This window comes from Sarcophilus harrisii, chromosome 3 (assembly GCF_902635505.1).
Source record: "Sarcophilus harrisii chromosome 3, mSarHar1.11, whole genome shotgun sequence".
In the NCBI taxonomy this organism is placed as follows: domain Eukaryota; kingdom Metazoa; phylum Chordata; class Mammalia; order Dasyuromorphia; family Dasyuridae; genus Sarcophilus; species Sarcophilus harrisii.
This window is the reverse complement of record NC_045428.1, coordinates 162,400,754-162,414,693: the sequence shown is the minus strand read 5'-3', so window position 1 is coordinate 162,414,693 and position 13,940 is coordinate 162,400,754. Positions and strand designations below refer to the sequence as shown.

General features: G+C 32.2%; 1 protein-coding gene across 6 annotated transcripts in view; it reads right to left on the bottom strand.

Moving 5' to 3' along the window:
- The window catches only part of NAXD (NAD(P)HX dehydratase), an 89,279-nt gene that overhangs the window by 55,556 nt on the left and 19,783 nt on the right, over positions 1-13,940 (bottom strand). For 3 of the 6 annotated variants that reach the window (XR_004232853.1, XM_031958711.1, XM_031958712.1), the window contains exons 2-4: positions 12,088-12,462; positions 4,645-4,795; positions 1,525-1,570 (exon numbers count right to left, since the gene is read on the bottom strand). Coding sequence is in view for 5 of the 6 variants with exons in the window: in XM_031958711.1 (XP_031814571.1) it covers positions 1,525-1,570; positions 4,645-4,795; positions 12,088-12,313 (423 nt within the window). In the remaining variant the exon portion in view is untranslated. Of the gene's footprint in view, positions 1-1,524; positions 1,571-4,644; positions 4,796-8,595; positions 9,374-12,087; positions 12,463-13,940 lie in introns of all 6 variants that reach the window. The other 3 variants (XM_031958715.1, XM_031958713.1, XM_031958714.1) reach the window with 2 other exon arrangements.

Sequence of the window (13,940 nt, the reverse complement as noted above, 5' to 3'; positions counted from 1 at the left end):
ACTCAAGAATGTCATTTAGTCTGTCTGCCTCAGTTTCCTCATATGTAAAGTGGGGATAATAATAGCACCCACATCTCAGGGTAATTGGAAGAATAAAATGAGATATTTGTAAAGTGCAGTGCAAACCTTAGTCTATATAAATTCTATATAAGTTCTATATAAATGCTAAAAATATAAAGAGAAAAAACAACAAAAAACCCCAAGTGCTTTGTAATTACATTGACTTTGAAGGATGGTTAAGTAAATGCAGCTCTCTCCTCTTTGTAGTGGTGTGATATTATGAAATACTGCAACTAGCGTCAGACTCAGTTGACAAATTTATTGTTGGTTATTTCCCTCCCTATTCTTTCTGACAGCTGTTCCCACCAGAGTAGTGGAAGCCTCCAAATTTGGATTTTTTTTTTTTTGTTTTAATAACCATATTTTAATATAACTGATTTTTCTTGCAATTCTGTTTTTTTAATTCTTTTTTAAAGATTTTGTGCATCTAAAAACATTATTCTGTAAAAGGGTCCATATCACAAAAAAGTTTAAATAGTTCCTGCAATAAGATCTTCCACAAAGACTACAAATACAAATAAGCAAATGGACCGTCAAAAAAAAAAAAAAAAAAGGACAGATTTTAGTTATAGTTTAGTTAGAGTCACTGCTCTATAGAATACTTGTCCCAATGGTACCAAGAAATGTGTTTTTCTTTAATCCATGAGAATCAAAGATAACTCTAGAGAAAACAGAGATGTTCCTTTCTTGTGAGCACTACTTTATGTTCTCTATTTTATAGAATTATTATATAGAACATAAAGAATTCTATATGTACAATCAGAATCTAATAGTACAATCTAGAGAAATTATTACTATAATAGCTAAATGGGGAAAAGAAAAAAGACTAACAAATTCATTTTGTTAAGAAATAAATTAACTCTTATATTGATAAAGAAGATTCTTGAGAGAGTAATAGGTAAAATGAGTGAGCTGAGCATTTGCAAAAATGGAAAAAAGTTATTTCCTGAAATGGTGAGGCTTTGAGGTGACTGGCTAAAATTTTTCATACAACCAAAATGCTGTGAATAATTTTGTCATTTTTATTCCTGATTAGGTAATAAACTGTATATTCAGTTAATTAGTAAGATAATATCGAAACATGCTCCTACATTATGCTACATTTTAGGATAATAAAATTACATATTGAATGAATCAAATGGCTGCCTGAAGGGAGGGCTATCTATATATGTGAAGAGTGACCAACTCTATAACACATACTATACTCTATTTTTTTGTTTTTGTTTTTGTTTTAAACAATAACTATCTAGGTAGGAAAATGATATACATGTAAATGAAAATGATATAAAACAAAGGTATCCATGAAATTAATAAAGTAATTTTAAAGCACATTAAAACAAAACATCACATAAATTTTAGTACTTCATTAAAAAAAAGTTTTTTTTCCCCTGATTTGTATCACTCAAGTTCCCATTAGAATAAGACATAAATAGACATGAAATTAAGAAATTTAAATAAACATACCACTTTGAGGGCTGCAATTCCTGCAAAGTATGGCGCCCCTGTGTAGCTTAAAAAAAAAAAAAAGATTTAAATATTTAAACCCACAAATCTTGCAAGATTCTCTAGGGATCTCCAAAATTTATTCAGTTATCACAATGGAAATCATATGAAATGTAAAATTAAATTTAAAAAATTAAAAATTACCACCACTTAAATAAAGCTCATCCTTAAAAATATTATACATAATGACAATTTCTTAATAATAAATACATCATAATAAATGCTTAATGTCAATTATATAGGAACAATTTTGAATAACAATTTTGAATACTTTTTTTCAGCCTACTAATTTATCTAAAATTTGCATAAATTATACCATATCTACTAGCATTGATCAAATGATAAAGTGTTTTTCAAATTTTAAGTCCATTAGAGCAGCGGACTGGATAAAGTGCCTGGACTGGAGGCCAAGAAGACTCATTTTCCTAAATTCAAATCTGGTCTCAGACACTTTGTAGACTGTGATCTTGGGGAAGTCACTTAATCCTGTTTGCCCTCCTGTTTCCACATCTATAAAATGAACTGGAGAAGGAAATGGCAAACCACACCAATAAGAAAACAAGAAGAGTCAGACTTGACTGAAAAATGACAACATAAATGTCAATTGTTATCAAAATAGTCTCATGAAGTTAAGGTTAACAGTCAAAACTATTCATATTTTATGTTCTGCATAACTGGAAAATTCGATTGAGATAGTGGTCAAATGCGTGATTTATTAAATTTTGGAAAGGGAAAAGGTACAGACGCCTTGATCCATGATTTCTTCAGTTCAAGGAACTCATGATACAGAAGTTCCCTCTACCAATGCAGAACAGGAACTCATTTGTAACATAGAGATTCCTGGGATATTGTCAAATTAAATGATTTTTTCCAGATCTTAGAAACTAAATTATGTCTGAAGGACCTAGACCTTTTTCACTTTTAAAACTGGCTCTACTGGACTATGCTGCTTCTCTCAATAAGACAATAAAAAAATTGTTTCATTTTAAAGTTTCAATAATATTAGGTTTAAACTAAAAATGATTCTATATGATTTTTCATTTAATAAATATTTCCTGAGTGTCTGTTAATATCTACTAGGTACTACACTAAATATTCACCATTATCTTAGTGATACACACACACACCCCCCTACATATATTAAATTTCCAAAAGGGTGAGTGACCAAATTCACAAAATTAGTGATCAAAGCTAACAAATATCATGTCCATAGAATTAAATGTATATTATTCAGGACAAAAAAATGAATAATATTATTTCTACCAGTTTCCTTCTTATTAAGGAGGATATCAATATGTAGCCCTTTTAATAGCTACAGTGAAACCCGTACGACTTCCATCAATTGATGCAAAGTAAAATGATCAGAACAAGAACAATTTATACAATAAAAACAACACTGTAAAAATGAACTGAAAATTCCAGGGAACCAATGATAAATAAAGCATGCTACACACCTTCTGACGGACAGGTGACAGACTAGGGCATAATGAGACATCTTTTTAGACCCCCTTCAATGAAGAAATCTGTCTTGACTATCCATTTTTGTTAAAGATGTCTGTTTGTTTGTTTTTGATGGTGGGAATATTGGTGAAAGGGAAAAAATCTATTTTTTGTCACTTGGAAAAAAATAAAATAAAATTTTAAAAAACCTTTTTAAGAAAAAAAAGCATTCAAAAGGTAGAGAGAGTACATTCTAACAGGAGCATAAGAGAGGAGGTGTCTTTTCTGGAATATACTGAAAATGGATTCAAGTTTATAAGAATTAGAACTATTCCCCAAGTGACAAATGGTAGAAGGATATGAACAGATAGTTTTTAGGGTTAAAAATCCAGGCGACCAATACATATCAAACGGTTTTTGAAGAAATCATTCTGGAAAACTCTTGGAAGTATGTCTGTTAAACCATGCATACCTTTGACTCACCCCATATACTAAGTCTATAACCCAAAGAGATAAAGAAAAAGGAAAAGGATTCATATGAATAAAAATATAATACCTCTTTTCTTTTTGAGGAAGCAATGAGTTGTAAATGAAGAAATGGATATAGCATATAAATGTGACACAATATTATAGAAACCTCTAAGAAATGATGGAGAAGATGGTTTCAGACAAACTGATGCTGACCAAAATGAGCAGAACCAGAAAAACAATTTAAACAATATTGTAAAAAAACAACTTTGACTAGCTGTGTAACCCTGGGCAAGTCACTTAACCCCAATCATCTCAGCAAACAAACAAACAAAAAAAATTTTTTGAATGAGTGAGGAAATTTGATTAATAGAAAGATCAACCCCAATTCTAAAGGACTTGTGATAGAGAGGTGATAGATACATACAGAACAAGTGAAACATAACTTCTTTGTACATGGCCAGTGTGAGAGAGGTAATGTGACTTGATCAAGTTCTATCCACTGCAACCATCTTACTGCTGCCAAAAAGTTGGTATCTATTCATATTTCCTACACAAGACTCTTAGCAAATTCATCAATCCACTATGGTGCAGTTAATAACAATTTTTCATGTAAAAAGAGTATTTTCCTCCAATTCAATAATCATTAATTACTGCAGGGATCAGGAGACAATCATAGAAATTTGAGAGTAAGAGAAATCCATCAATGGTCATCTAGTTCAGTGGTGTCAAATTCAAAAAAATAGAAACTGGTCCCTGGGAGCCACCTACTGACTTAGAAAACCACAAATTAATATTATCTACATTGTATTGTATTTCCTAAAAAATTTTATTAACATTTCCAATCAACATTTTAATCTGGTCAGATAAGTCTGACACTTCTGATCTACTCCAATCTCTTCCTCACAGATAAGAAAATGGAAGCACATCAAGAAAAAGTGATTTATCCAAGATCACATAGAAAGTTTATAGCAAAAGAGAAACATAAAAAGTTAATAGCAAAGGAGAAACTGGTCAATGAATTCTGGTTTGATCATCAGCCTAGTCATTTACTACATACATCACAGCTACCATGCTGTAATAATATTTTAATAATATCTTTGGAGATTAAAAAAATTTTATCATATGGCCCTAAAAGTAATGTAAAATAACATTTAAAACATTTCAACTTACTCTTGGCAGCCTCCAACTATGCCTATTCGTCCATCTTGTCCTTTATGTTTTTTAGTCGTTAAAGGGGGTATAACATTTCTCACCAGCTGAAAAATATTCTCCATGTTCTTTACTGAGGGCCCTTTATATGGTAAAAGTGATTTCTCTAAAGCTAAAAGAAGAGAGTGGAAAAAAAAAAGAAAAACACATAATAACATGAAAAGTAATCTCTAATTTTAGTGTAGAGGATGTATAGACATATAAGAATAATTTCCATAAATAGCAAAAACTTTCAGAAAGCTTCTTTTAAAAGCTCTCCCAAGCTTTTAGATATTAGTATTTTCTTTAAAAAAAAAAAAAATTTTTTTTTTCACACATTACCATGCCTTGACACTTTTAACATACTTTAAAAATTCCTGAGAATCTTTATATATTTATAGAAACAATTATTTTTCATGTAAAACTGACATATACATTTAGCTTTTTGAAAACTTTACTTCCAACCACTGGACATTTTGGATGACAATTTGAAAATATCAGGGAAATAGAAAGAACTGCTGTTTCCCCTCTCCCACAGAAGTCATTTTGAAAACATAGATACTTGGAGTCAGAAGACATGAGTTCAAATCCAGTTTTGATCTAGCTGTGTGACCCTTGGCAAGTCATTTACCCTGTTTGTCCAAGTTTCTCTATCTGTAAAATGGGAATGATATCAGCTCCTGCCCCCCAGGGTTATCGTGAGGATCAATTGAGATAGTAATTGTAAAATGTTTTTAGCATAGTGCTTGGCACACAGCAAGCACTATAAAAATGTTAGATATTATTATGATGATGATAAATATCCTAATTTACTCAACATTTTGAAGGACGTGATAGCCATTTCAAATAAGAGTACCAAATTTGTATTTGCTATATTTTACTGTTAATCTGGATGTTCATTATACCCCATTTTAAAAAGCTTTTTTAAGTGTATTTCGAAAACGTTTGGACACTAATTATTTGAAGGAGTAGAGAACTGGTGTTTCAAATATAGAACATTCACTTTATTTTAATCAAATTTAAATGGCAATTTTAAAATCAGTTAACACTTCTGAAATTTTAATTGGTCCTGCTTGATAAATTTCCTTTTGCAAAGTCCTTTGTAGCTTCAGAGTCAAAAGACTTTGGCCACAAATTCAGAGAGCCCAAAGTGTCAGCTGGGAAACAGAGACATCACAAATTAGAGCTAAAAAAAGGAATTTTGCAAACATATGCCACATTTTCTTAATTCTCTGCCAAAAACATTCCCCATTACAATTAACTCATTTGCTGAGAAAATTAAAAGGAGCTTTTACAAGTTCAACGGAAGGCAAAAAGCTGCCAAAAGACTTTCTCCTAGAAAAGGTTTATATTTTTAGACCCTCTTCCAAGTTTATTTCTTACTTACTTGATTTTTATAATCTAGAGATAATGGCAATGCAGATAATAGATACAATAATAATGAAATTTAGTTACATTTTCAGAGAATGTTGATAAAACATTAATTCAGCTATCATCATTCTGAACATCTCTATGGATTAAAAAAAATTCAACATCTGGTTAAATCTGGAATAAAAAGATAGACTTGGAATAGTGGGGAAAGGTGGTCTCAAAGATCAGAAGACATAGCTTCGAATTTTGTACTAGTTATATAACCCACAGCAAGTCCATCTCTCATCAGCATTCTAGACAATTCTTTAAGATTTTCAATTGCATAGTATAATGAATAAATATTATATATTTAGGTGCCAGATACTATGCCAAAAATGATTTTCCTCACTGATGAAATGACTTTCCTCAAATGAATTCTCTATGTGAACCAAATCACAAACTAATTCCGTATCCCTAGACTAGAGATAAACTCCACTTCCCACATTGGAAATGTCAAATCAACAGTATCACCTTTCCCCTTTCCCATTCCTCACAGTGTTCACAAAATAATTCAAAACACAATTACTGTATAAGCCTTCAGTTATCAACAAATAACTATTCAAATAATAAAACACAGCTGACTAATTCTTCCATCCCTATAAGTATTTCATTAATGCCCAATGAACTACAAAAATAAACACTCCCCACCTAACCCCTCTCCATTCCCTTATTTCTAGGCCTGCCAGAAAAGCAGTAAAGGAAGAGCTAAAGTTATAAAGTCTCCATCTCATTTCTTGGAAAGCAAGCCTAAATCTTTCAGTTCCCCACAGATAGATTAAATTTTATACATAGATGGAAAACACCATTCACATTCAGAGAAAGCACTATGGAGACTGTAGATTGAAACATACTATTTTCACTTTTGTTGTTTTTCCTTTGTCATGGTTTTTCCCTTTAGTTTTGATTCTTCTTTCATAATGACTAATATATAAATATGTATAACATGATTATACATATATAACCTATATGAGATTGCTTGCTATGTTGGGGAGGGGAGGGGAAAGAGAGAAAAATATGGAAATCAAAATCTTACGAAAATGAATGTTGACAACTATCTTTATATGTAATGGGAGGGGGAAATACTGAAAGGAAGGAAGAAAGGAAGAACGGAAGGAAGGAAGAAAGGAAGGAAGGAAGGGAAAAAAGAGAAGGAAGAGGAGGAAGAAAGAAAAAGAAAGAGAAAAAAAAGAGAAAGAAATGTTACACGTAAGTCTTCTAGGGTCTCTCTCTTTTTTCCCTGCTCCCTGATTTTTCTACGAAAAGAACTACCAAAAACATATATGTTTCTACATAGGCCACTACTTTCAGCACAGATTTTTTCTTTGTGAAAGAAAAATTTACAATAATAAGAATCAGTTACATGTCCAGGAACTGGTAATGAAAAAGGAATTCATCTATAACTACAATGAACAATTCAGCTATAACTATAATGAACATCTTTACAGGTATTTCATATGGGACTCAACATCTATCCATCATCCTTTTAGTATCAAATGGCTTGATTACCAACTATGTAATTGTAAAGACAAATTTTTTATGTGATAAGTCCATGACTTGGAATGGTCCAAGTATAATCAATTTCATTAATTCTTTAAAGAATTACTTTTCTTTTATTCAGGAACAGAAAGTACAAAAACCAAACCAAGCAAAACCCTACAATTTCTCAACTCACAGTGTTGTAAAAACAAACTACAATTTATATAAGTAAACATGTCAAAGATCAGTTTCACTAAAATAACCTGTAACACAGAGGCAGAGAGATAGTAACTCTTCAGTAATTTTAAAGAAGTCTATGGAGTTGCCTGAGACTCAGAGATTAAATGAGTTTGCCCAAGGTCATATAGCTGGTGCTGAAAGGTAAGACTGGAGCTCATCCTCTGGACTTCAAATACAGCCTTTTATGCACCAAGCTACAAGTGTCAAGATGCAGTTTTTTTTAAGTAGTTGCAAAATTCACGGAAAGTGGCTCAAAACTAGATTAAAATGAATTGAGAAATGTTTAACAAAATAAATTAAAAAACAACATAAATGATAAATTTTAATTTTCTAAGTCAGTATACAGACCACAGGGATGCATTTCTATTTGAATTTGCTATCACACTGGCTCTTTATATACCCCACAAAAAAAAAAAGCCCAACCCATAAACGTGTGTGTGTGTGTGTGTGTGTGTGTGTGTGTGAGAAGTCCAACCAACAAATGTGTGTGTATGCACACAGTTATCCCTTCTACGATCTGGAAAATATGCATAAAATTTTTTGGCCTTCCCTTTGTGTCAGAAGTCTGAAATTTTTTTTAATGGGGCATTTACTATAGGGTATTATTAAATGTTTGGTCTAGGCTACATGCAGTAAGTTAATGTTAAGTAAAAATACCGTAAGAAAAAGAAATTTTAAAATTCAAAATATGAAATTTATTTTTTAAAAAAAATCAAACAAATTTAAGGAGAAAAATACTTAATGTCCTGCATGTTTAACAAAAGACATTTAAAAAAGTAATCTTTGAAATTTCTTCCTTGTACTCACCATTAACCTGTGGTACATCTTTGCAATTTAACTTGAAATGAAGAAGTTGAATGCTGCGTTTCTCTTCAGTCATTTTCTTCTGGCTTCCAGGACCTTTCTTAGTTGCCTCTTGACAGCAGGGTGGGTGCTTTCTTTTGAGGGGCAGGTGCTGCCTTTTCTTTTACTTTTACATTACATAGGCTAAACCTTTTCTTAAAATTTTCAAACCAGCCTTTAGTGGCCTGAAAATCTGTACAGGTAGGCTTTTCACCTTCTTTTTTCTTTAGAAAATGATATAAGGCCTTAGCCTTTGCTCGTATGGTGCCAGAATCTACTGGAATGCCTTTTTTATAACAATCCTGCACCCAAAAGAAGGTTGCACTCTCCACCTGAGAGAGATGTGGATCTTGGGATTTATACATATGCTTTGCATTTGTTGGTGTAACTGTGGCAATGGCTGAACGGATTTCCTTCTCATTTTTCTTGATCTGCTTTACCATTGCCTCACTAATGCAGTAATGGCGGCCCACTGCAGCAGCTGTTTTGCCTGAACGCAGCATATCTAACAATTCTACTTTTTCTTTCAAGTTCATAACTTTCCTCTGTTTCTTGGGAATACTTTTAGCACCATAAGGAGCACTACGCTTGGGACCCATGATTTTAATAGTTTATAGTGTATAAACAACACAAGATATACGAAACTTGAGATGCAAAGATCACTTGAGATCACCGCAAGATGTCACATGAAAGACTGCCGGAAACAAGCTTGGCATCCCCAAACCAGTGCGCAGTTCTTTTACTATAGATTTAATTTTAAGAAAAAAATTGTGTAGCTGTTCATTTGTGTTATTAAATAGTAAAATATATTAAGTAATAAATGGTAAAATACTGAATGAGTAATATTATACATAGCAGTATATACAGTTTATGCATTTACGAGTTACTAAACTTCTAAATCTTTCCACATTTCTAGTTTTTTTAGTTTTCTGGCTTTCACATTCTTTTTGTAAACTTTAACTTTTTTCTTATTTTAACTTTTAAAAAACAATATACATGGGGCAGCTAGATGACACAGTGGATAGAGCACCAGCCCTGAAGTCAGGAGGACCTGAGTTCAAATCTGGCCTCAGACACAATACTTCCTAGCTTTGTGACCCTGGGCAAGTCACAATTGCCTCAGCAATATATATATATATATATATATATATATATATATATATATAGTATTAAAAATATGCTGATATTATATAATACCATAATATATTTTATGTATTTCTGAATTTTTAAACCTTTTTTTGTGCTGTCCTGCTGACATTTGTGTGTTGTCTGCAACTTCCCAAAACTCCCCCCAAATTCCCATTTACAGTAATTTCTTATGCTGACCTGCAATACAGAAAAACCATGATAGGGAAAGTCATTGTGTAGAAGGGATAAGCGTGTGTGTGTGTGTGTGTGTGTGTGTGTGTGTGCGTGTTCACCTATGCTGGCTTTTTATATATGGACCAAAACAAGAGATTTGTTTCTATGCAGGTTAACTCTTCAAATATGCAAAATATATCTTTAGAAGCTATCCAATTTGATTTACTGCATATTTACACAAATATAGCTTTAGTTATTGTGTGACTTGCTGTTGCAATCTTTAAAATCATATCATTTCAAAGGCAAATGGGATCACTACACTTTGTGATTGTGTAGTTTATATGTCAATATTTTACAAAACAAAATTTGAAATCACTAGGAAATATATTCTCTAAGATCTCTGATATTAGTAGCGTATCTAGTCCTGTTGTTTCCAAGTAAAAAGAGAAATTACATACTTAAAAATATCTCTTATATATAATTCTCCTAACATCCTTACCTGAAAATAGACAATTAAAAAAAAAAAAAAAAACAAAGAATCATCTGCATAACAAATGGATGATACATATTAGTTACTGAAGTATCTCTATTTTCAAACACTAGTCTAAGGTCTTTCCCAAAGTCTCTTAATCTGGGGTTCATGGACCCCCAGAGGTGAAAGCACAGATTGCTCAGAGACCCTAACCTTGTATTGAAAAAAAAATTCCATCTTTATGTTAACTAGCCATAACTAAAATTCAACATCACAAAAATGTCTTTAAGACCCCTGGTTCTTATGTAAGAAAATACAATCTAGTACATAAGATATACACGGAGTACATATACTATAAGCATGCATAAAATCAGAATTAAATATATTGTTAAATGTTTCTCTATTCCATGAGAGTCTTTGAAGAATCAAATATTTTTTAAATAGGCAAAACCAATTAATTGAAATATTTGCTTCCTTTTCCAGCCTTCGAGAACACACATCTTTCTTTGTCATGTCTAAAAATAGTAGTATGTGTAAAGATCCCTTGTACCTGAAAAGATTAATGTTTCCACAAAGAAATTCTATGGGATTACTAGATGAAAAAGGTTAGGGTAACAAGAATTCCCTACTGTTCACAGAAAAAGAAGAAAAGATTTAGATATTGGGAACATTAACTTGCAGAACAGAAGTGCCTTGACTACAGTAATAATCCTAATTACACTATCATCTGCAAACAAGCTATTTATTTATATTCTATTAAAGCATTTATACATAGTGGTGCAAACATTATTTTTAACTTACTTTCAATGTCTTAAAATATATACACCTATGATCTAAATATTTGTTAGAAGTGTTTCAATTTAAATATTTATAACCCAGTAAAATATAATATTGCTGAAACACAAAAAATAATAGCAATTTGGTTGGAACTTAATTTATTGCTTGATGTTATCCTTTAACATTTAAAACAAATAGCCCTAGATGAAAAACACGCTAAAAGGAAAATTTTAATTTGGAAATTGTATCTTTTGTTCTTGGCACTAAGAAGAGAAATTAAGAAACAGACCAGTAATAAATTTCTTAGACACACACTTTCTGTAGATTTATAATGGGCTTTCTGTCATAAAACTTGTCTTTGTTACTAATAATGTAAGTCTTATGCTCTGAAAAATCAACACTAAAAACAAGGCATTAAACATTTTCTATCAAATACAAAAGAAACTACATAAATCAAAATCCAATATTCAGTTACCCTTTCACTTCCCTCCATTAGAACTTGAAAACCTGCATCACTATAATTATCCCTTCCACATCTGACTTTGTTCAATGAGCTTATATCATGGGTCAGCATAAGAAGTTAAATGGGAATTTTGGGGGAGTTTTGCAGAAACCACAGACTACACATGAAGGTAACACAGAAGCCGTGACCAAATACTTAAGCCTAACTTTATAATAAAATACAATATAAATACCCCATAAAAGAAAATTAAAGAATTTCAGACCTCTCTGGTATGAAGGGAAAGCCAAAAACTTTTAAAGGGGTTTTCCAGATCGTAGGAGGTGCCATATTTCTAACTAAAGGGCCACCCCACCCTTTTCCCCCATCCCTTGCAATGCAGAAGGGATAACTAAATGGTTTTCAAAACAAAAATATTCTTTAGCTATACTATAAAATTGAGTACCTATCATTGGAGAAAGTGTTGGTGCCATAGTATTATAATTAATGTTCTCTCCACAGGATGGATGTTTTGCATTCTGAGATGAACTGGGTGATCTGCACTGTGACCTTTGTGTCAAGTTGAAGAAACTGCAGCTAACATCTGTCCCAGTATTTGCAACATCCACACAGCTCTTGGGCATGTTCCATTTATCGATTCTTGTCCTCAATTCTAAGCCTCTTCTCTTCATACCTATAAAATTTTTCTTCTGTTTCCATACTTTGTTGCAAGAACTTCTCCATCATTTTGTCCAGGGTCATATTGGCATGTCGGGGTTTTTTGATCTTTTCGATTGAGGCAGAAGTAGTATGTTGTTCTCTACATCAATGAGACTGAAACCTGAATCAAAAAGTAGATATGAATAAGCATACACACAAAAAATTAGCTTTGATCAAGCATAGGGTTATTTGATGTCAGCTCAATAGAAACTTTCATCAAAACACTTGAACAAGAATTAATAATGACTCATTAGTATAATAAGATTGTGAGATGTGTGTTCACAGGTATTACTCAATGTCATGTTTTCAGATATGGCTATAACTGTTAGATAAGGGAGATTTTCTGATTTGTATTTTAAAGAGTATCCAAAAAAGAACTCTGATTTTCACACAGAAATATTTTCAGGACTCTGGAAGACAAACTTGCGAAAACAGTCAGTGGAGGTAAGAGGACAACATTATCAAAGTAAGGTAAATGTCTAATTTGCTTTTAGTGGGAGGGAGGTATGGGTCCATTTTTTAGTGCATAGTGGCACTGGAAAAAATGTGAAAAACATCTCTCTCTCAGATACACTGCACTCTCACTCATCATATAGCAGTTTGTGTGGGGGGGGGGAAAAAAGGACCATCTCTTAAGATATTGTGCTTCATCCCTGAAAATTAAATTAAGACAGAAGGGCATTTTTCAGCAACAGCTGGAGTGCCAAAGGCTAAACATGGAAGTTCAGTTAAGATGGCCAGCAAACACTTTTGTCACTCACAATAGTTTTAAGTCTACTTTCATAAATTAATTGGATTTGTATTCAGAAATACTTTAGTATAAACATTAGCTTTCTGAAGGAATACAAGATTTGAGAAAAGGCAACTCAAACATCTTCTTATGAGCCATATCAATATGATAACTGGAGGTTTGGGGAGAAAAAATCAAAATTAAACATCAGGTTAAAAAATAAAAGAGGATAATGAAAGGTCAGGAATGTGTACACACTTATATTGGATTGCTTTCTAGAATTATTTATGCCAATAAATTCCAACTTTTTTTAAAGGTGCAAGCTTTGGTAATCACTCCCTTTTCCTCTTATGTGTGCCAAATTACAAATTTTAAAGTGCATTAATCAATTTTGTTAAGAATTTCTCCCACTTTGGGGCAAGTAGATGGCACAGTGGATAGAGCACCAGCCCTGAAGTCAGGAGGATCTAAGTTCAAATCTGGTCTCAGACACTTATCACTTTTTAGCTGTATGACCCTGGGCAAGTCACTTAACCCAATTGCCTCAGCCAAAAAAAAAGAAAAACAAAGAAAGAAAGAAAAAGAATTTCTCCCACTTCTCTAGTCTGAAATAAGAGGAGAACCCCAGGGGCCTACAAACTTGGGTCAAGACATTATTAATCTGGACTTTGGAGTTCAAATATTTTAGGGGTTTTTTGGCAAGTAAACTTTTTAAATGAAACTTCAAACATATTCAGGGAAATTTCCTCCCAGCTAACTACAAAAAAAGTTTAAAAAAATAAAATAAAATTTCAAATACATGTGAAATACATTAAAAGTTATCACTGAAATAAAACTTGTTGAGCTTTCTAATGATTAGGTCAAGATAA